The sequence below is a fragment of the Musa acuminata genome, chromosome BXJ3-3 (assembly GCF_036884655.1).
Source record: "Musa acuminata AAA Group cultivar baxijiao chromosome BXJ3-3, Cavendish_Baxijiao_AAA, whole genome shotgun sequence".
NCBI classification, from domain to species: Eukaryota; Viridiplantae; Streptophyta; class Magnoliopsida; order Zingiberales; family Musaceae; genus Musa; species Musa acuminata.
In genome coordinates, this window is record NC_088351.1 from 1,216,361 (window position 1) to 1,239,273 (window position 22,913).

Consider the following 22,913-nt stretch of genomic DNA (forward strand, 5'->3'; position numbering starts at 1 on the left):
GACCGTATATCGAGCATGGTGCTGTCAGACCCATACGGTTTCTACTCAAGTCTCGCTCTAATCGGATTCTCCCGGAGAACTCTTTCTCTCTCAACCCGAATGACCCTGACCAGGGATTTGTCTGAGCAAGAACATATGGGATATTCCTCTCATGACGCCGAGAGTGGATGATCCTCTATCGACACTCAATAGCCCTCGTAAGGTCGACTACCACTCCCAATGACCAGCTGTACTAGATCTGGGACAGCCAAACCTATAAGTCTGGTATCAAAGAGTGGAGCACTCATACAGGACATCCTTGGTGTCTCAAGTTTAAGGACCATATACACCACTAGGACTACGGAATCGCTGTCTGACAATAAGGCATCATCAACCATCCAGCATTCCGTAAGCGGATCAATCAGTGAACTCATTCTCCAATGAGCACATGTACTGTATCCCTAGTGTCCCTACACAAGCAGCTATGAGACCAGCTGCATCCATCATATGGACGGGTATACAGCACACTAGTCTATCCGGTTATCACGATGTCCCTCTCGAGTAACCTATGACCGGGATTATTTAGGATATGTGTTTAAAGGTGAATCGATCTCATTATCGTGATCTCATCACGATTCGATTCCCATTGCACAAATCCAAGGACATCACAATATATATATATATATATATATATATATGCATTTATGCAATAGTTATAAAGTGATATACGCCAAAATATAATAAGCAAAAAGATTCTGTATCAAGTCACACGTGCCATCACTCACGTGATTGGCTTGCTGGGCACCTATGACTAGTATATACTTGATGTAAATCTACTAGACTATGTTCATTAGTGGCTCCGCACTATGATGGGCCCGTAGCTCCTTTCACAGGTTGCACTCCCAATGTAAACTACTAGTCTAGTCACATCTACTACATGATACTTATCATATCAATATCATAAAAATAAAAAACCAATAATCATTTTAAATTGACATCTGCAGATAAAACCTTTAAATTCATCATATCATAAAAGCATTAAATATCAATATCTCAATAGTCCTCAATCAATCAAAACCCTAATTGGAATAGCTCAATTGACTTAAACAAAACTCAATTTGATTATGATCTAACGGAACCAATACCAAATCCTTATGGAACCAGTCTGGAATCACCCTAAACCGGTATAATTTAGATTTGATTGATCTCGATTAGGTCAAATAGGTTTGAACCAGTCAAGTTAGTTTGGAATCACCCTAAATAAACTTTAATCGATCAAACATGTTTGATTTCGTCAATTAATGAGCTCAAACCAATAGAGAAGGAGATTGGACTATGTCGTATAGTACTAACCCAAACCGAACCAACCCACCTGAGTCTTGGGCGGGTCATATACATTGCATATACCTGTTCCAAATACTAGGTTGAGTTGAGGTACGATGGGCTATATAAAAGGAGCGATGATATATCTAATATCAATCGCGTAGCTCGGCAGGCTTAACTTCATGGACTAGGCTAAGCCTCACTTATAAGTTGGGCTCGGCCTTACCATTGAACTAAGTCATGCTTGGCTCATGAATTGATCATAGACACATGAGTTGGGATCGTATCTGACCACCTAGATTGAGTTGTACCTAGCCACATAAGCTGGCCCATGCTTAGCCACATGGTTGAGTCGTACCTTACTATATGAGTTGGGTTATACATGGCCACATAGGCTGGATTGTATCTAGCCACATGAGCTGGTCCATGCCTAACCATATGGTTGGGTCGTACCTTACCGTATGAGCTGGGTCATACATGGCCATATGGATTAAATCGTACCTAGCCACATGGGTTGAGTCATGCCTGACCACATGGGCTAGGTTGTACTTAGTCACATAAGTTAGGTTGTACATAATCACATGGTCTAAGTCGATTCGATCTAATCGATCAACTTGACTCAAGTCAAGATTTCATTATAAAACATCATTATTCATTATAAAATTGTAACAATCTCAATGTCAAGATTTCAAAATACAAATAAAAACTAATTAAAAAGAAAGGATCTTACCTCTTTTCGATTATCCCTTCCTTGATATCATCTCCCCAGAAAGTCATCTCATCAATCCTTCTATTGTTAGGCCTAGTAGAGAATGAGGGATGAATAGTCCCTTTATATAGGAGAAGATGAATTCTCCCCGAAAGGTAAGTAATAATTTAATTTTTATTTTTAATTTATTTTACATTTACTTGCACACACAAAAATAATAATATAATATTTATTTCTTATAGTTCACACACAAAAATGGAATGTAAACTATTTAGGAAATAAATCAATTAATAATTTAATTGATTAGTAGAATTCCTAACTTATCCATATGATTAAGGAAACCAAATCTAATCATTTCCTTAACTATAATATACAAATATAGAAGTTAATAATAAAGTAATATATCATTTATAGTAATTAATTTATGTTAAGGAAAAAAATTATCGATGATTACATTTCTCCCCCACTTAATAGAAATTTGGTCTCCAAATTTGATTAAGAATAACATTAATCAATATAGTTAACTTTTGAAATACTAAGTTGGACAAAACTAAATTAGCTTGAAAAATATTTTAATTAAATGTACCACTCGAAAACTTTTTAGTCAAAAAAAAATATATTTTTAACATAAAATATATGACAGATTAATGAAACTTATTGAATAAATTTGGTTTTAGATTACCCAAGTATATCAAATTCTATATCTAATAAATCAATAAAATTTTTAAGTTTTAAAAATTAATTAATTGTTGACATAAGATATAAGTTGAGGTACAACTCAACAAAACAATTGAAATGATGAAAATTTATCCAACTATTCAACATATATTCTTTTATAATTTCGAATGATTTACATTTTATATGTGTCAAAGAAATAGCATTATATCTAATTCTCATTAGACTCATCACTTCATTAAACAAATAATATCTGATAATTTTACATTAAATCAAACTATATTTAAATTAATTACTCATACAATTAAGTTTAAATATCAATGCACAATCAAATATATTCTAACTTTAAAGTCATATATTTTATTAGTGCTAACAATAACTTCTACAAACCATCCTACATGTCAAATTTAATCTCAATTTTAAGAATAATATATGGTAACAAAAATTATAAAGGTAAATACTTTATATTTATATTTATAAAGTTTCTATAAAATTTTTAGACTTAAAATTATCAAAACTTTTAAATTATGAGAATAACTGAAACTTACTATAATCTTAATGAATAACTAAGTCATATATATCTCAAAAATAAAATATTCTATAATTAAATTAACATCCTTAATCTACTTTTCAAAAAGGGACAAAAGGATAATGGAAAAATCACATTCAAAATATAAAATCTTATGAGAGTTTATATAAGATAAACTAATATGACACTTCTTTTAATTTAGAGAAAAATTAAAATTTTGACCTTCTATAATCCTATCTCAAGTCATTTAACGAAATTCAAGTAACATCTTTAATCAACTATTTTTATAAAAAAAATTATATTTGACTAAAAATGATCATAATATCTTAAATATATGGTGTATTTAATCTAATTCTCAAAATCTAAATCTCAAATACTAATTGGGTCATCTAATATTCTAGTCCTAGGATCCCATATTCCAACAGGTTCTCAAAATCATTGTTCTGATACAATTAAATTTGTCACATCCCGAATTTATAAAAAGAATAATAAATCAGTAATTTATTATCCATAATTTACATAATAAACTCCCTCATTTTCTTTTCATTCGTCTTTCAATTCAAATTATTGTATTTACAGTAGTAGATATTCTATTAGCTAGAAAAATGACATCTTCTTCACAGGGTCACAAGTCTCTTCCACCTAAGCTTCATATCTATTACATAATAGTCAATTACTCTAAAAATAAATATAAAATAAAAATACATCAGCAACCACACATGTTGGTAGGAACCTTAGAAAAGTCATAAAAATAATCTTCAATATTCATGAAATATAAATAAATATCAATAATTCAATATGAAAATATATCTATTCATCGTAAAACTTATGCATCAGAAAAATGATGATAATTTCTTGCATAATAAACAAAATCATGCATCAGCCACATACAACACATATATAATAACAAATGGGTACATCACCCAATGGTGCGCTCTCCCAACAATGGATGGAGAGGCATATTCCACGGGATGGATTCCTCCCAACAGCGGATGGAGTAATCCATATCGCACTCCCAACAGCGGATGGAGTGGTATCCCTCACCCGCCCAAGTGGGGACACGTTCCTCCTAACAGCGGATGGAGGAACCGTCTAACCATCACGTCTGACGGCCCGCTAATCCCCGAAGGGAATCGCCATACCTGCCCTCGGTAGGGATACATAAACATCCATGATCATTCATTTACACTCATTCAATCACTCATGCATACATCAAGAAATCAATATGATTAAATATTATGAGAGTCTATACTTGATGTAAATCTACTAAACTATGTTCATTGGTGGCTCCGCACTATTATGGGCCCGTAGCTCCTTTCACTGGTTGCACTCCCAATGTGAACTACTAGTCTAGTCACATCTACTACATAATACTTATCATATCAATATCATAAACATAGAAAACCGATAATCACTTTAAAATGACATCTTCAGATAAAACCTTTAAATTCATCGTATCATAAAAGCATTAAATATCAATATCTCAATAGTCCTCAATCAATCAAAACCCTAATTGGAATAGCTTAATTGACTTAAATCAAACTCAATTCGATTATGATCTAACGGAACCAATACCAAATCCTTATGGAACCAGTCTGGAATCACCCTAAACCGATCTAATTTAGATTTGATTGATCTCGATTAGGTCAAATAGGTTTGAACCAGTCAAGTTAGTTTGGAATCACCCTAAATCAACTTTAACTGATCAAACCTGTTTGATTTCGTCAATTAACGAGCTCAAACCAATAGAGAAGGAGATTGGACTATGTCGTATAGTACTAACCCAAACCGAACCAATCCACCTGAGTCTTAGGCGGGTCATATACATTACATATACTTGTTCCAAATACTAGGTTGAGTTGAGGTACGACGAGCTATATAAAAGGAGCGATGATATGTCTAATATCAATCGCGTAGTTGGGCAGGCTTAACTTCATAGACTAGGCTAAGCCTCACTTATAAGTTGGGCTGGGCCTTACCATTGAACTAAGCCATGCTTGGCTCATGAATTGATCATAAACACATGAGTTGGGGTCGTATCTGACCACCTAGACTGAGTTGTACCTAGCCACATAAGCTGGCCCATGCTTAGCCACATGGTTGAGTTGTATCTTACCATATGAGTTGGGTTATACTTGGCCACATAGGCTGGATTGTATCTAGCCACATGAGTTGGTCCATGCCTAACCACATGGTTGGGTCGTACCTTACCGCATGGGCTGAGTCATACCTGGCCATATGGATTAGATCGTACCTAGCCACATGGGTTGGGTCATGCTTGACCACATGGGCTAGGTTGTACTTAGTCACATAAGCTAGGTTGTACATGATCACATGGTCTGAGTCGATTCGATCTGAACGATCAACTTGACTCAAGTCAGACCCCAATTAGACTCCTCTTATCAAATTAGATTTTAATATTTAAAATTATTAAAGAATTATTCAAATACATTAATTAAATCTTTAAATTCATGATCTAAAATTTAAAACTAATTACATTACAAAAATTCACACATAATTCTTGAAATATAGATATAACTAATTAAATAAATTAGAACTATTATACTAAATAAGCATTTTAATAATTAAATCAATATTAAAATTCACTTAAGCTTAAAATATCAATACAAATCAAATAATTAGTCTAACATCATAAATCAATTATTATTATTCAAAAATTATGAAATTTCGAAATTAAAACATCATTATTCATTATAAAATTGTAACAATCTCAATATCAAGATTTCAAAACACAAATCAAAACTAATTAAAAAGAAAGGATCCTACCTCTTTTCGATTATCCCATATCATCTCCCCAAAAAGTCATCTCATCAATCCTTCTATTATTAGGCCTAGTAGAGAATGAGGGATGAATAGTCCCTTTTATACAGAGAAGATGAGATCTCCTCGAAAGGTAAGTAATAATTTAATTTTTATTTTTAATTTATTTTACATTTACTTTCCCACACAAAAAAATAATATAATATTTATTTCTTATAGTTCATACACAAAAAATAGAATGTAAACTACTTACTTCCTAAATATCAAATCACTCGTTAGGAAATAAATCAATTAATAATTTAATTGATTAATAGAATTCCTAACTTATCCATATGATTAAGGAAACCAAATCTAATCATTTCCTTAACTATAATATACAAATATAGAAGTTAATAATAAAGTAATATATCATTTATAGTAATTAATTTATGTTAAGGAAAAAAATTATATTACAATAAGTCTATTGCAAGCATTTGATTAGCCTAAAAGTGCAAATCATTCACAACTTATTGTACAAACTCTGTGCTCCAAAAGGCAGCTTTGCATGCTCTTTTGCTCCAACGCAATGAGCTGAAGCCATAATTAGTTCCATTATACTGCTCGAAGACCTCGCCACACAATGGCAAAAAGAGCAGGGATGGTGGGGTGGGGGGCTTCAGAGATGAGCTCATTGGCTGCAGCTTTCGCGGAGTCCCATGGCGCCCATGGCACCGTACGCCTGCGCCTCCTCGTCCCGGCAACGCGTGCAGCCATGCCCGCCCCCTTTGCGCTTCGGGGGGAGAGGGGAGGGGAAGACCCTCGCACACATGACCTCACCATGTGCGCCACTGATGGCCGCGCAGCATCCGCTCCCTCCCATGGGATTCGGCCTCTCTGCTGAGGACAAGAGCAAGCCTGCCCTCCTCCCGAAGAAACGGATTGGTTTGTAGTGTTGCTGCCATTATTACGGCATGCATGCTCTCATGTGCCATCTCCTGTCTCCGTCCCCGACCTTGCTTTCTGCTCAAGTGATTTGTTTTCAGTGTTGCTTACCTTGTGGTTTGGACCTTCGCGTACACACTCTAATCATTTGTTTATCAGCCAAATTCCTTCATCTTCTTGCACTTATTATGGAGCAATTGCTTTTCTCTGCATGTAGCTCTGATGGTGAGGAAAGCAGATAAGCGTTCGATGGTCATTCAATTCACTGCACATCCCGCATTCTTAGTGTCCAAACCTCTCACATACCAGTCAGTATAATGGGGACAAAACCAGTAATGCAGACACACAGACACTGCTGTCGATGCTGAGGTAAATGGTTTGGCCATCCTGACCTGATTCTGAGGACTTGTACTACATAATTCTACAATACTACATATAATAATAGGTAGGTCTTCATAGTTTACTCCTGCCATTTGTAGCCACTGTCTGGGGCATCTTTTCCCTCATGCACCTGAACTGCAAAGTCTAGCAGTGGGATTTGTTTGGCATGCCTGAGGAGCCTACTAAAATATTCACTCGGAGACCCTTAAATACTTCACATGCTTCATGCCTCACCAGACTCGGAAGCAGAGTGGGTTGTTGTGGCTCTGTCCAGAGGAACACAGTGAGCAGACCAAGAGCTTCAGCTTATCATTGATTGAAGCTATAGCTTTGTCACAGGTTAGGGTCCATACTTGTCATCTCTGCTTCTTCTCTTTTGTCAGTCATCAGCTCTGGAGTTCTCTCTTGGCTTCCTCCGATTGCTTCATATTGTGATGATAGTTGGCATTTTAAGTATGGAGAATTTTGAGCCAATAGAGAATTTATTGCACCCATCATATGCTGTGGAGATTTTGCATTGTGATATCTCATGCAGCTAGCTAGTTTTTCTCATTTGAGTTTGTCATGCTTATGTCCACACCCACCAAAACATTGCTCTTCTTTTTTGAGATTGTTCATATCGAGTCTTTTGAGATAGCATTGCAAAGAAATATAATAAAATCATCATTGCTGTACTTTCAACTTTTTCTTTTCTTTTTTTAAAAGTCAACTTTGTCCAACTATTGGTACTTATTTGCCAAGAGGATTAGATAAACTTCTGAAAAATCTGACAAATGGGAGCTACTCCTTCCATCAAATGAAGATGACTTGAATAACATTTGAATTGCATGAGTGAGACCTTCATGTGAAGATCTTGATGATGTGCAGTAGCAGGTAGAGTTTTCCAATACCCCCATTCTACAAATGACCTTTCAAAATCACTCCTACTTTTAATAGGATGTAGAAACAGCTTATCTTTTCTAAGAGATGGTGGGTTATGATCTAAAACTCAAAACAGATGTTTGCAGAGCATATGCAGTGTCAAATATTCCATCACATTGACTTGATCATTCCATGCAAGAGCACACTGTCACTGAGTCCCTGCAATTCTTCAGCTATATACTTCACTAGTGAGACAAAATATTATTTTTCTTTCTGTACTGTTTCATGCAGTTGTGGAATATGTGATTAATGTTCATCAGATGACAACTTCCATTGAAAATAATCAATCGATTACAGACTGTGATGTGGAATATGTGCAGGGATAAAACCCACTTCTTTTTTCCATTGATAGATTCTGAGCATAACTCAACAAATTGGTAAAGAAACAGAGAGTGACCAGAACTAGTTGCTTTGCAGTTTAAAAGAACAAATCTTATTGAAGTCATATCGATCGCAAGACAATCATCCAATGGAGAGGTTTCTGAGGAAGTATGACAAAGAGTGCATGAAGATGATGCTGCTGAAGCATGAAGAGACCTTCAGGCAACAGGTAGGCTTCCAGCATCTGATCCTTCCTCCTCCTTTAACCATTTCAATCACTAACATCTGATTCTTTACCAGGTGCAGGAGCTCCATCGCTTGTATAGAGTACAGAAGCTTCTGATGACGGACGTCAAGATCAAACAGAGCTTTGTTGACTGCACTCAGTATCATGTTGGTGGAGGAAAGGATGCAGCAGATTCATGTGTACCAAGTAGCAGCCACCGCGACCGGCGTCGGCGGCGGCGTCGGGTGCTCAATCTTGAGCTTCCAGCAGACGAATACATCGAAAGAGCTGAAGAAGATGCAATGCTGGAGGTAGAGCAAGAGGGTGACATAGAGCTGACACTGGCTACAGGAAGCAGCAGCTGGAGGAAGAGAGAGGAGACATCCCTCACTTGTGATTCCGTAGCAAGTGTCTCCTCATCATCGACCGAGTCTGGAGGTCTGAAGTTGAGTGGCCATGGATGGGAACTACAGCAGGTGGGGGATGTAAACATCAGCTATGAATTGGGAGGAGGACTGAGAGAGGACAGGCTGCAGCAGCCATCCTGGCACTTGCAGTGTTTGAGTCTTAGGATGACTTGATGTGAGCTTCTCACACTCTTGCATGTTTCCTCCACTTCAGTAGTCAATGCAGATCAGTTGTTTTCTTTTTTTGGGATGCATGAGAACCTCAAAATCTAGTATAATTTCATAGAATTACAAGAAATTCCACCATGTTTGAGGTCTTCTTTTCTTTAATTTAGTTCAATCATATTATTATTCCCTATCCTTAAGTTGATTGATTTGGTGGTGTGAAGAGTAAGCTTCATTTCCAATGTAAAATTAGACATTTATGAAACTCAACAAATAAGTACAAATACAAAAATAAGATCATAATATCTTAATTATTTAAGATCGATTATATGAATATTTTATCATTCTTTTCGAATTCGAATGAATTATATATAGATATCTTAATTATTTAAATTTTAGATAAATTATTTTTAGTCGGATGAGTTGTGAGAAAAAATAATTATTATATGAATTAAAATTATTTTAGTATCGTAATAAAACTTAATGTATATAATCTTATTTTTATGTATGAAGAAATTATTTTAGATATTAAAAAATGGCTCTATATATTATGTTAAATCGGCTGCGCGCTCGCCTGCCTTTCTTTCCCGCTTCTGTCGATGGATCCTTCGATTCCATAGAGTAACAGCAGCCGACCACCCTGAGAGTGGAGGGAGAAGCCAGGGGTTGTCGAGAATGAGCCCCGAGGGTAAGGTCTATTCGCATTCCTCCGACTTCGATCTTTGGTATCCTATGGAGATCGATCCCTCGATGGGTTTTCGGTGGGTAGGGCTTGGAATCGCAGCTCGTCGGACTAGAAATCCGACGAGGAAGAAGCCATGGCCATCACAGGTTCTTCAACTCGTTCCTCTCTCTGCTTGTGTGCCACGCGTAACTAGCTTTCGTGCGTGATTCGGTCTGTTCATATGCGACGGGATTGGGAAGGTCGAAATTTGGATTCGACGGGTTTAGGGTTTTTCATGGAAAGTGTTTCTTGGTAGTATTGATCATTGATCGAAGGTATGGATCTTTGAAGTGCGATATGATCGGAGCAAACGGGTTTCGTCATGATATCGCTACATCATTCACTTATGATGAAATTTGGACAGTTAGGGTCATGATATGATCTATTTTGGGTTTCTGGTTTGCCTGATTACTCTCAGGAGGGCTTTATTGGACTTCTTAAACAAATGGTGAAAATTATAGTTTCTGTATAGTAGTTTTCTGTGAGATCTGTGATTCTAGCTAGATCAGAATATGTTACATTTTTCATTGTATAATGTACTAAATATTATGACAATATTAGTACCATAGGAGCTCTACTTGATGATCTAATCAACACGGGTCTTTTCGGATTGAACTGGATTTTCGAATCAATATTTGTTGTGGTGGATTGGAAAGGTTCACTTGTTTGGAAAGCTTGGCGAATTCTTAGAATACTTAGTATTCTAACTATCTGAATTGATCAAACTGAGAATACTTATGCGATCATAGGCCACTTCTAACTGTCTGAATTCCATTCTACATGAACAGATCCAACCAAGATCTATTCGATTCAGCATACATGATTAATCTGACTTGCATCCAATCGGTTCAAGAGACACGCCAACAGAACAAGAGAAACAATGGCTGGGAGGAGGAGAAGAACCTCGATGGTAAATCTCAACTGTTGGGGCTTGTTCTTGTTCATATTCTTGAGTGTCGTTCTTGACTCTGCATGAAGCCGCATCTGGAAATCTTTCCAATATGGTTGCACACATAAGATCTTGTATTGATGGAAGCCTCATGCGCATTCATATATTAAAGATGTTTAGAGTTGGAGTTCTTTTGCATATATATTTAAAGAGTTGGGAGCTCCTTTATATATGGATGTAAACATCTTTGGTGCTATCTTTCTGAAGGCCAACTTGGCAGGTAGATATCATTGTTCGAGCTAAATGGTTTTTCTAAGCTAATCAGTATGGTTGGTTGCTTTGGTTTGGTTGTTTGATTCCTCTTAAAAGTTTTTATGCTTACTTATTTGGAGATATGGTTGGTGCTGAAAGTGCTTCTACATCCGACATTAAGTGAACAACCTCATAGTAATTACTTCAATAGCTAGGTTGAAGTTGTTGTAGCTTAATATTCTTTGTGATCATGGTACCTCAGATTCATTTTTGATATATAGCTGCAATCTCCTATTTAACAGAATATTCCGCTCTAGAGCAAAAAATATAATGACACTCCAGTTGGTTCAACACTATTTTTACCTTCTACAACAATGATTTTGAAACCTGAGAAACTTTGTCACAGATGTATATTGTGTTTTTGGTTTCTATCTGAGTCATGTCATCTATTAATATGCTTCATGGGTATGCTGGTGCTCGGTAGTCATGTTAAATTATTGATCACTGCTAGTTTAAAAACTTAATTTACCAGCTTGTGAAAGCAACTAAGAGAGCATCGTTATCATCTTTATGGCACAATCAGATTTGAAAAATCCTTGCCAAAAATTAGATTGTACATTTGTCCTGTTGCTTGGTTCAACTTGATTAATTACTAAATTGATAAGAACAGATGTTCAACTTGCTCCAATTCAAAAGGCAGATAAAGGTGTAATCTGCTGTGAGAAAGTGTTGGAAGATACCATTTGTCATACCGGTCAAGCTTATTACCATAGCATTTATGATTGACATATCTGAATGACAAAATGCAATTTTATTTCATGTTAGGTTTTGGAACTCCAATATTCTTAGACTACAATTCTTGTGATCAAATAATCAGCTTTGAAGTCATGCATTAATGACACTTGTAATTTTCCAATCTTGATATGCAAACTCTGCTATCTACTTTAGCAATCTTACGTTATGACTCGATGGTTTCTAGTCTTAAAATTGGATACTCTACTGTGCATTTACATGACATTTTCCTAACTTGGTTAGGAGTTTGCCTGTGTCAATCTGAACTCATGAATTAGATATGATAAAACATGATATGAGTTGATATACAGAAAAATCTGGGTATCTTTTGGGTAGTCGATCATTTCTCTAATGATGCTTACAAATATATTCTCTAATGACCTGATAGTGTAATTATTTCCTTCCATATGGCAAATAATATTCCTCAATCTAATGTTTATTGCACTTTTGCTAATTAGCTTTTCAGTTTTTGTTGATGGTGGATTTCAATGTCGATAAAAATTGATACCTTGCTGCCAACCAAAGCAACAAGGAAAGCATCTACTCAAGAATTTGTATGCGGAAAGTATGCAAATTAGGCTACTACGACAGCGATATTGCTGGCGAGATGCACTTGATGGGATTGTCTCAACATCAACAATCTTAAATTCAGAAAGAATAGTTCCCATCAAAAAACAGAGTACGTTTCTTCTTCTTACTCTAATTAGTCTGCTAATGATTTATGCTTGAAGTCTCTAGTACCAAAGATCCCAATCCATTCATATCATCTCCTTGTATGCATAATTGGTAGTATATTATTGTGTACCAAATGCATCTCAGCTTAACTTGAGAAATCATTTCTTGTTTTTGTTTTAATCGAGTATTCTGCATCATCTAAAGGAGAAGAGCAAATTTAGTTCAAATTCAACATTGCCTGCTTCTTGTCTGAATACATGTCTCTGTAAGACTGGCTTGGGCACCACCGATGAGACGATCAATTAGAGCGTCTGGACTCTGTTGTGCCTCACTGCGTGATAAGTCAAACCAGGAATTTATAGCAACTACCAAAAAGGGTTGTGTTATGTCCCGACTTAACTCGTGAGGCAACCTGATTGCGCCCGTGAGTTATGTTAGGACATAACGAGTACAAGAAATAATGAGATATACTTGCGCAAGAATTCCAATTGTGCATGATTTGGCAGACATAGATTACGTCAATCTCCACTTCAGGCCCACTCTGGAATCTTCCATGAGAAACATTCCTCCCTGGCGGGTCAGCAGTGGTTTCAAAGGTTGACCACCACTGTGGACCGATGACAAAAGTCAACCGGAAGATGCAATGTGTCCCTGGACTTTTTGTGGAGAATGTGGAATGTTTCCCGGGTAAGCATTAGCCTTGGAAAATAATGACATGCTGATGCTGCAACCAAGAATGCTCAGATTCTTTTCTCTTATTTCTCTCATCAGTTATTCTATAAACTTCATTGTTTTTATCTCTACTTTATTGAGCCAACTGCCGAGTGTAAGAAGCACGTTTTCCATCAATCTTCTTCTTTTCTGTGACACAAGGTTGTTCCTTGCAAGTAACACGTCAGTGATCACCATCAGATTGCCAACTCTTGCAGGGCGTCTGCATTCAACAAATATAATCATCGAAAGAGAGAAGAATAGAAAGAGACGGGCTCCTATCTTCCTTCCAACTTTGCTTCCCCAACCCGGTATCATCCACGCCAACTTTCTTCGCTTTCATCGTCGAAGTGCCGTCCTTTTCAGCATCCTTCCCTGTGTCTCTCTGCCGCTGTCTCTACGTCCCAAAATTAAGCGAAGTAAAGGAATCAGAAGAGGACTTTATTCTCTGACGCCAACTTTCTTCGCTTTCAGCGTCAAATGCCTTCCCTTTCAGCATCTCCAACTTTGCATCTTTCCTATATCTCTCTTTCTTTTTTGGTGATCTCCGCAACGTTTTAGCTACCAGCGCGCGCGGCGGCGGCAGAGAAAGATCCCAGCTTTGGCGATCCCGAGGCCGTTCCGGCTACCAGCAAGCGCGGAGGCGTAGAAAGAACCCTCATTTCGAGATATCGAGGATGCTGCGCTCGTGCTTGAGGCCGCTGGAGCGATGCTCCGGGAGGCTCGGCGGCGGCGACGGGCTGCTGTGGCACATGGATCTTAAACCCCATGCCTCCGGCGAGTTCTCCATCGCCGTCGCCCAGGCCAACGTCTCCCTCGAGGACCAGGGCCAGGTGTTCGCCTCCCCTTCCGCCACCTACATCGGCGTCTATGATGGCCACGGCGGCCCCGAGGCGTCTCGATTCATCAGCAACCGCCTTTTCTCCCATCTCGATCGTACTTCTCTCCGTCCTCCCTTCATCGAATCTATCAAAATGTCATCTTGATGAGACAATCTGATGATAGTTCGATTTTTCTTTTTGGAACCGGGCAGGGTTCGCGTCGGAGCAAGGGGGCTTGTCCTCGGAGGTGATCAAACGAGCGTTTGACGCGACGGAGGAGGAGTTTTTGTATCTGGTGAAGCGGTCATGGCGGTCACGGCCACAGATGGCGTCGGTGGGGTCGTGCTGTCTCATCGGGGCGATCACTGACGACAGACTCTACGTGGCCAATTTGGGGGACTCCCGGGCTGTTCTCGGCCGCTGCAGCTTGGGTGGGAGGGCCGTGGTGGCCGAGCGGCTGTCAACCGACCACAATGTCTCAATGGAGGAAGTCAGAAAGGAGGTTGCTGCGAATCATCCTGACGATAAGCAAATTATTGTGCATACCCGTGGGGCTTGGCGGATCAAAGGGATCATTCAGGTGAGGAGACTATCCATAATTAATAGTTCGAAATTTCTAATAATCTCAGTTGCTTAAATTTATAGGATTTCCACTAATAGAGCTTATTGGAGTGGAACAACTAAAAAGAAATAGTATTACTTTGGTCCATAATAAGCATCTCCGTTGAAGCCTGTTGTTTCTTAACACTCTTTTGTTCCCCTCTTTTCTCCTCCACAGTTTTAGTTTCTGTTGCAGAGTGTATGCACACCGGTGTTCATCTCTGTTCTTTCCTTGAGAAGGTTTTCTTGTATTTTAATACATGCACACCTCTTAATAATGTCATCTTGAACCCTGGCCGTTTGAATATAATGTAGTTACCTTGTCCTTTAGGGGTTGAGATCTTCATGGGTTCACCTTGTGTTATTCATCCATCTGCTACCTTGATGCACTGCAGAAGCAATCAAAAATGTTATCTTTTCTTCATGTCCCCAGTATTTTATTGTTTTGTTCTCAATGTTCAAGTGGACCTAATTCTGTGGATGTATATGTACATGTACATGTACATGTACATGTATATGTATATGTGTATACCACGTGTGTGTGTGTGTGTGTGTGTGTGTGTGTGTGTGTGTGTGTGTGTGTGTGTGTGTGTGTGTGTGTATACCACGTGGCTCAGCCCGGTCATCCCGACCTCTTGCTCAGTCCTTCACTTGACTGTTAGACACCTTCCGAGACATGCTTCGGATCACTGTCCTATCCTCCTAGCTGTTGTTTCCCTTGACAAAAACCGTAGTCATCTCTTTAGGTTCCAAAATTCTTGGTTATCATATACTGATGTTAAAGAGTTCATCCAGAAATCTTGGACTTTGCTTAATCTGCATTTCCTCCATAGATTATCACTTTATGCCTGGATAAAAAAGATGCACCTTTTCTTCTTGGCCTTGCCACGGCCTTACTACTATAAAGAGACTATCGAGTTGTAAACGAGTCATACTTTTTGGAGTCAAAGAAGAGGAGTCTGACCACTGAGCCACTGGAAGGGAATCGGTGCAGGGATAAATTTCTTATCATAACTCAAAGTTGTCAGACAATGTACTAAATTTCTTAATGCATGTATAAGTTGAAAATATTGTACAATTTATTACCTATAACAAATCAATTAAATGTATTATATGGGCTTGGAGAATTGGTTCATGGCTGATGACTAGCACATTGTTTGAACTTTTTTTTTTTGGTCACATGTCTTTGGTGTTTTTTTTGTACATTCTATACTATGTTTGGTGCTTTCCTCAAGCATGGTTAATTTACTTGTTTCTCAGCATGCATGTTCATGAAAATTAATTGTCATGTAGTACTGTTGTTTATGGGGCTTCTGACCATTTTTTAAACTCTAATGTATTGATATCACAAATTCACAATTATATGTTCTGATGGCACATTCAACATCAAAGAAGCAATTAAGATTATCAATCTTATAACAAGCAATGATCAGCTTTTAAGTACATTTGTGCAATATGTCATTTTGATATTTTTTTTTATGCTTGTTAGGTCTCCAGGTCTATCGGGGACGTCTACTTGAAGAAACCCGAGTTCAGTAGCGATCCATTGTTCCAGCAGTTTGTTTCTCCTGTTCCATTGGAGAGGCCTGTCATCACCGCAGAGCCATCAATTCGGGTCCATAAGCTTAAGCCACATGACTTATTTTTTATATTTGCATCAGATGGACTATGGGAGCAATTAAGTGACGAAGCTGCAGTCAAGATAGTATTCAAGAACCCAAGAGCAGTTAGCTTCTTAACTCCTTCAGTTCTAGCATGCTTTCTTCTAATAGTTCTTTATTTCTTAGCATTTCTTCATCGGCGTCATGCTTTTGATGTAAACATAAGGTGTTCTCTGTTGAAACTCATACAGGGAATAGCGAAACGATTGGTCCGAGCTGCTCTAATTGAAGCTGCAAGAAAACAGGGAATGAGTTATGATGATCTAAAACATATTGAAAAGGGAATTCGACGGCGTGTTCATGACGACATCACTGTTGTAGTGATCTATATTGATCAGCACCATCAAGGTGGTCATTCCAGATTCAACCGCAGCAATCATGACTGCACTAGTGCACCTGTTGACATCTTTTCATTCAATTTTGATGAATCTGAAGACCCTCTTCGGCGAGCTGAGTAAATACTATGTGGAGGTCAACCTGTACAAGTACATAATCTGTCGATTTCATTATCAATAATGCTTCGATATATATAATCTGTCTACCATAAGCCTATGATCTAACATAAGGTGCAGAAAATTGGGTTGTTAGCTACTGTCGAATTCGTGGGCAGCCGGTGATGCCAAAGCATGACCTAAGACTTGAGATTTTTGGTATGCACTTTTGTTGACATTTTATCATAATGTTGTAAACATGTTTCATTTTCAAAATAATTATGATGATAATAATCGAGAAGTTGTATCAAAGTGATTGTTTGTGATCGTATGCAGTTTAGCATTCATCTCAATTGCCATTCAGAGGAGTTTGTTGTAATTGGGCCTTTGCGATTAGTGTGTTCTATCCCTATTAAATCTGTTATATAAGCACAATTCTTTTCCGGTTCTTAAGACTTGCAATCAGTTTTACTTGTCTTGAACTACAGGAGGAGCCCATCTTTGGATTTGAAAATTGCTATGCCATGATATCTTAGCATAATAATGACATTGAAAATGCAAAAATTTATGGATAAGATCTCTTGCAGATATTCTGATGTGTGTTAAGTGGTAAACTGCAAACATGTCTGATTGGGGTGAAATAGCATAAATTGATCGATTTGTTTCGTAAAGGCTGCCTTTAGCTATGATGTCGTCAACAGATTCTGACTGTTTGGCTATCGTATGGTGACAATAATATCTTTTTCTTTTTTTTGGAACTTTTATCAATGAATTTATTCTTTTCCAAATTATTTTATTATCCTGAAATGGTTGATGGATTCTCTGTCATGCAGCCTATTCGGATGCATATATATGCATGGCTGTCTGTATCTTATGATTCCACCTTCTCTTTTTCTCTTTTCGCATGCATGCACTGTCATCATCATTCGTATTCTCCTTTCATATGAATTCCCCACTTGACTTCCATCCCTGCCTTCTCAGCCAAGCAATCAAGATTTGCGTAGGCATCCAACCAACAAAGTGTTGCTGCACAGCCTTCGGCAGCAGAGTTACTCATGCATGCAGGTACGTAATGAGCTAAACCGTCAGATTCCCTTTTTTTTTAGATCGATTTGACATGCAACTTTATATATATATATATATATATATATATATATAATAGTTAAATTAAAATTTTATAATTATAATTTCTAATAAAATCTTCTCAAATCTTACTTATACTATTCCATTAATACTCACTCAATTGTCTCGTATCTTCTACAAATTATACACCACCGTTAAGTTGACTGATATCTCACGGATGTGATAATTGACTGAACCCTATAAAATTGATGCATTGTATCTAACTCAACCAAATATTATCTCATGTTCTTTAGATTCGGTACTACACAATCACATATGTGGTTAGAGAAAATATGTAACTGTTTTGAGTAATAATCATGACCTCAAACTAATAGGTAAAAATATCATACTAAAAAGATCCTTGGAAATATTCTCAAGACGGTTCGTTTTTATAGTGAGTTGTATCTTTCGTATTCAATACTTGATTGAATCATATAAATCCTTTACGGATTTATACATCAGATGGATCTTTGTCGGATGACACCTTCGATACAGTTCCTTTTTTTAAAGATCCTTTATGAAACCCACTCAATATTCACAATATTGACTTCCAATCCCTCCACACATTCCGACAATCAAATTCTATCAGGAAAAATAAAATAAAATAAAAACAAACCCCTTTATTTGTTGTGGATATTGCGCAAAAAAGCCAGCAACATCAGCTGGTCATGCAGACTCTGAAGTTAGAGGTTCACTTCAAGTCAATGAAATTTGTTGCTTTGATAAAAGGGTGATGCAGATCTGAGGATAAGTCTCTTGAAGTCAATGAAATTTGTTGCTTTGCTAAAAGGGTGATGCAGACCTGAGGATAAGAAGTCTTTTGTCCCCCATTTTCGAGGCTTTGAATCAAGTCCATCTTCTTTTCTAGCCAAGTGGAGCATGACATCCCATCTGAATGCCTTCGGCTAAAGATGATACTGATTACTTTACATCCGCTTGTCTGACATATCACAGCTTGCACAGGAACAAAGAACTTGAAAGTCTTGCCTGCAAAGAAAGTGATGTTTGCTTCCTGTCATGCTTGGCATGAATGGAAAGATCCGACTACCTAAGAGAAGCAGCCATTAACAAATGCCACTTATGCATAAGCACAGCAAACTACCTTAGCAGCATATATTTATTTAGGAGCACACAGAAACTGACATTATAGCCAATACCTGAGAGGTTCATCATGTTTGCTGCTTCCTTTCTTCAGGGGCATCACAAGCTAATATTTTGCAAAAGGGCAGTGAACATTGGATCCTCACTTCTTGTGTCTGCTCCTTTTGGGTTCCCCGATGACATATCTCCCATCAATGGCATAGGTCCCCACTGTCCCACTGGAAAAGGTGAGGGTACACACATGAATGAGGGATGTCCAAAGAAGCTTCCTTGAACTATAACCAGACAATACAAGGGCAGATATAGTTAGTTATCAAGCTTACTCATACTACCTGAAATATTCCAGAGGCAATGAATGTGAGGGAATAGTACCTGTCGATGTTACCTTATTACCTGGGCTGTGAAAGGTAGCCATGCCCTGTTCCATGAACAAAGGAATCCATGAACAAAGGAATTCAGCAAATGAGGCCCTGCAACAAGTGGCACAACTGACAAATGATATAAGCATTCGATACGAGAGGGCTAAGATCGACACAAGCAAAAACAATATGTTTTGGTTTACATCAACTCGACAAATATGATTGCAGTAGGTTAAGGAAAAGTAGGCTCCCGACCTCGGATCCAATCTACTAGCTTTCTTCATACTCCACAGTTTTGACACCAACCAAACAAACACACATGAATATGAAAAGAAAGTCTTGTTACAAACAGCCAGCTTTCGTGTTGTTGTGCATGAAGGGGGCAGGGCAGCCCATAATTATGACAACACAAAGTAACCAAACCGGGAAAGCTTCAAGAATTCTGTACTAACGCTATAAGCATCACCTTAAGCGTGCAGGTGGCAGATCCATGAATAATTATGCTCCTACTTACACAGGATTATTAAAAGTAGCAGACTCCAAATCCCCCCCCCCCTAAAGTTAGCTGCTTACCTCCAGTTTATGCTGAGTTAGTCTGATCAAGAAAAAGAGCTGCGATTATCGACAAATTGAGTTCACTTCCTTAACATTAGACCTCCACCCTCCACCAGATGTTATCATCAGAAACATCATGTGACTTCTCCAGCGCTGCAACTTTAGCCCTGTGACTTCCAGCCATGGTGCTTCTTCCCCTCTCTGCTTGAGGTGGTAGCTCACGGGCTTCACTGACTGATCCATCTTTTACATCAGCTGGAGGAATGAAACAGTCCATCGAGAGACCTGGGACATTAAAGGCTACTTCTTCGATGCTCCAAACTTCCTCCATTCTTGTCTTTGTATGGCTCATGGCCACTTCACCAAACCGGAAAAGGGTGACCACCGAATGCCCTGAATGGGCGATCATCATGCCCTCAACAGGGCGGTAGTCATGAATTCTGGAGTTGATGGTGGTCTCCCAATATACAGCATCACCTCCAGCACTCGACTGGATTCGAGTGAGATGTGAGTCTTCCATACAAGTAAGAAGCCCAGTCTTCTGGCTAAAGTAACCAAAGAAGACATGCCTAATGATCTCTACAGAACCTTCACTCCTAGCCTTCAGTGTCTGTGGATCTGCACAGAGCTTGAGGATGAAGCAATCTTCCCCATCGATCTTCTTCTCCCCAATGCACTGTGCATCAGCAAACACGTTCACGACGGCCAAAGGATCAAGACCCTACAAAGTCATCATCGCCAATAAGAATTAGTTTATCCTGAGCATAAACAGAATTTAAGCATCCTAGATAGATAGACTGAGATGGTAGCTTATGCTACATCAATTGCTTCTGCACCTGGAGTGCTCGACGGAGGGGTCGAACAGAGCCCGTGGCAGCATGGGCACCAAGCCAGGGAGTGTGGCGCCAAACAAGCTTGCCATTGCAACCAGCATGGACCTTGCTGCCACCGATGGCAAGTTCGACGTACCACATGTCCGGTGCCATCTGCCAGAGGACAAATCCACCAGACTCTGCATCCTTGGGCGAATTGCGATTTTTGATGACCCTAGACGCCGTTTCAAACTCGGATACCACCATCGTCACCTTCCCCATTGCATATGAGTTTCTGATGGAGCTCAGAAGCTTCAGCCCACCTGTTGCCGCTGTGTACTGCTGTAGTATATATTGAGCTGTCGATGTTTCCTACCACAGACCATCATCAAAATTCCACCAACTTGAAACACTCTGACATGAAAATTGCATATGTAGAATAGCAGCAGTTGAATGCATAAATGTTGGAAATCACTAGCATTTATAGCTACCACCCAATGGAAGAGAATCGACAGACATACATGCCACTAAAGGAAGAAACTCACAATGGGAGTGTCCTTGATACTGAGTGGAGGGAGCGAGTTGGTGGGGGAGACGTGGACGGGGGCCAGAGGCGCCCCCATGACGCCGAGGAGGAAGCGGAGGTCCGAGCTACGGCAGGAGGCGGATGGGGCACGAGAGAGCTGCCCCTTCACCCACCGGCCCCACCCTTCCTTCCTGCGCCCCAAGTCGTCCCCCTCCGGCCCCTCCGCCAGCGGCGCCAGGCTCCCGGACGCCGGGACCAACAGCTCATCCGGAAACCCCCGCGGCGGCTGGCGCCTCCACCGTCGAGGGAGGAGCAGCTCCGCCACCGTCGACGGGTTCTCCGACCTCGACCTCCCCGGCGACAGCCCCCGCGCCACCTCCTCCCGCAGCGCCGAGAAGAACCCTTGTTTCCTCTCCATCCGTTCCCAAAACCCTAACCCTAATGATAGAAGAGCGAGCGATGGAGGCGGACGCGAATGCTAAAAGGGAGAAGACACGCACCGACTCGCTTAGTGATCTCCAAACAGGAAGCCGGAGACGAGGACAGGGACTAAAATTCGATTATTCTTCTTTTGGAGGATCGAGAAGCAGAAAGAGGAAGGCCGAGGCGGTGCGAGAGCGCAGTGGAAGAAGAAGAAGAAGAAGAAGAAGAAGAGGAAGAGGAGAAAAAGAAGGCGAAAAGAACGAACGCGCCGTCGGTAGTGGTGGGAACGGGATGTAGTCGTGGAATAAAGGAAATGCGAGGGGGATAAAAGTCAAAAAGGAAAAGCTCGAATTTAAAAAGCAGCAGGTGAGATTACCGCTGACACGGTCTCGAAGGTTTCACAGTCGATTCGGGAATTTTTGACGATTGGGATGATGTGCGATGGCATACGTACGGTTACCGAATCCGAGATCACCGCGCCGGGCTCATCAAACGGCGTTGTTGATGAGGGCCGATCACGGCGCTGGGTTCGCGAACTTTTGGCCTCTTGGCACCGCAAAAGCGGGAGGTGAGCTGACGCTACGGTCACCAGAACTGAGATTAACGGCGCGTCGTAGGCCAAGACGGTCACGGTTGGCTCCGATAACCGCCGTAAGCACCTCCGATACGTTTTTGCGATTTTAGCTGGCCATGTATTGACGTCATGGAAGGCGGACGGTAATCTGACCGTCCGTCACCAAATCGGAGTGACGGTTCAGTTCGTTTGAGTCACGTGGTCGCCTGTGCACGGCAGCAGCGTTTCGTTTATCTGCAATAACGCCCTTCTTCGTTGCAAACAACAAATCATGCAGCCTTTTCCTTCACTCACTTTCTTATGCTCGGATACTGTTTAACGGTAAAGAAGAAAGAAGTCGTTGACGTGTCATCGATGACGTAGTTCCAACTCATATGTAAAAAATTATTCGAGATATATCTGAGATAAACATCAAGGTCGGAAGAGTTTTTTAATTCGATCTTAATAATTCGAGGTACATGGGTATAAGCATAAATAGTTTAAAAAAATAGTTATTCTTTTTATTATGTTGAAGATTAATTTTTATATATAATTAAATAAAATATTT

General features: G+C 39.3%; 3 protein-coding genes across 11 annotated transcripts; 2 read left to right on the top strand and 1 right to left on the bottom strand.

Moving 5' to 3' along the window:
* The first annotated feature begins 7,542 nt into the window (after positions 1-7,542).
* LOC135584834 (uncharacterized) lies at positions 7,543-9,461 on the top strand. 2 transcript variants are annotated; one of them, XM_065142221.1, is made up of 3 exons: positions 7,543-7,637; positions 8,637-8,769; positions 8,841-9,461. In XM_065142221.1, the coding sequence occupies exons 2-3, from the start codon at positions 8,689-8,691 to the stop codon at positions 9,345-9,347; spliced, it is 588 nt and encodes a 195-aa protein (XP_064998293.1). In that variant the 5' UTR covers positions 7,543-7,637; positions 8,637-8,688; the 3' UTR covers positions 9,348-9,461. The 2 variants fall into 2 exon arrangements, with proteins under 2 accessions (XP_064998293.1, XP_064998294.1); XM_065142222.1 differs by lacking the exon at positions 7,543-7,637 and having other exon boundaries at positions 8,571-8,769.
* A 4,104-nt stretch (positions 9,462-13,565) lies between these two features.
* LOC135633002 (probable protein phosphatase 2C 78) lies at positions 13,566-17,298 on the top strand. 2 transcript variants are annotated; one of them, XM_065141995.1, is made up of 5 exons: positions 13,566-14,317; positions 14,415-14,782; positions 16,292-16,528; positions 16,655-16,948; positions 17,030-17,298. In XM_065141995.1, exons 1-4 carry the CDS (start codon positions 14,059-14,061, stop codon positions 16,919-16,921), a joined length of 1,131 nt encoding a protein of 376 aa, XP_064998067.1. In that variant the 5' UTR covers positions 13,566-14,058; the 3' UTR covers positions 16,922-16,948; positions 17,030-17,298. The 2 variants fall into 2 exon arrangements, with proteins under 2 accessions (XP_064998067.1, XP_064998066.1); XM_065141994.1 differs by having other exon boundaries at positions 16,655-17,298.
* Positions 17,299-18,616: 1,318 nt separating this feature from the next.
* On the bottom strand, positions 18,617-22,069 carry LOC135633001 (uncharacterized). Of its 7 annotated transcripts, none has more exons than XM_065141993.1 (6): positions 21,389-22,069; positions 20,868-21,215; positions 20,050-20,752; positions 19,490-19,587; positions 19,174-19,335; positions 18,617-19,003 (listed from the first exon to the last, which is right to left on the bottom strand). In XM_065141993.1, the coding sequence occupies exons 1-3, from the start codon at positions 21,785-21,787 to the stop codon at positions 20,126-20,128; spliced, it is 1,374 nt and encodes a 457-aa protein (XP_064998065.1). In that variant the 5' UTR covers positions 21,788-22,069; the 3' UTR covers positions 18,617-19,003; positions 19,174-19,335; positions 19,490-19,587; positions 20,050-20,125. The 7 variants fall into 7 exon arrangements, with proteins under 7 accessions (XP_064998065.1, XP_064998063.1, XP_064998060.1 ...); XM_065141991.1 differs by having other exon boundaries at positions 19,174-19,392; XM_065141988.1 differs by having other exon boundaries at positions 19,174-19,587.
* Between the last annotated feature and the right edge of the window lie 844 nt (positions 22,070-22,913).

Bases quoted from the DNA above. Each gene is read 5' to 3' on its own strand.
- LOC135633002 (XM_065141994.1), top strand. From the start codon at position 14,059: ATGCTGCGCTCGTGCTTGAGGCCGCTGGAGCGATGCTCCGGGAGGCTC. The intron at 14,318-14,414 runs GTACTTCTCTCC...GGAACCGGGCAG, and splicing joins CCTTTTCTCCCATCTCGATC to GGTTCGCGTCGGAGCAAGGG. The intron at 16,529-16,654 runs GTTAGCTTCTTA...AAACTCATACAG, and splicing joins TATTCAAGAACCCAAGAGCA to GGAATAGCGAAACGATTGGT.
- LOC135633001 (XM_065141993.1), bottom strand. From the start codon at position 21,787: ATGGAGAGGAAACAAGGGTTCTTCTCGGCGCTGCGGGAGGAGGTGGCG. The intron at 21,216-21,388 runs GTGAGTTTCTTC...GGTCTGTGGTAG, and splicing joins GTATCAAGGACACTCCCATT to GAAACATCGACAGCTCAATA. The intron at 20,753-20,867 runs GTGCAGAAGCAA...ATGACTTTGTAG, and splicing joins CCCTCCGTCGAGCACTCCAG to GGTCTTGATCCTTTGGCCGT.
- LOC135584834 (XM_065142221.1), top strand. From the start codon at position 8,689: ATGGAGAGGTTTCTGAGGAAGTATGACAAAGAGTGCATGAAGATGATG. The intron at 8,770-8,840 runs GTAGGCTTCCAG...ATTCTTTACCAG, and splicing joins AAGAGACCTTCAGGCAACAG to GTGCAGGAGCTCCATCGCTT.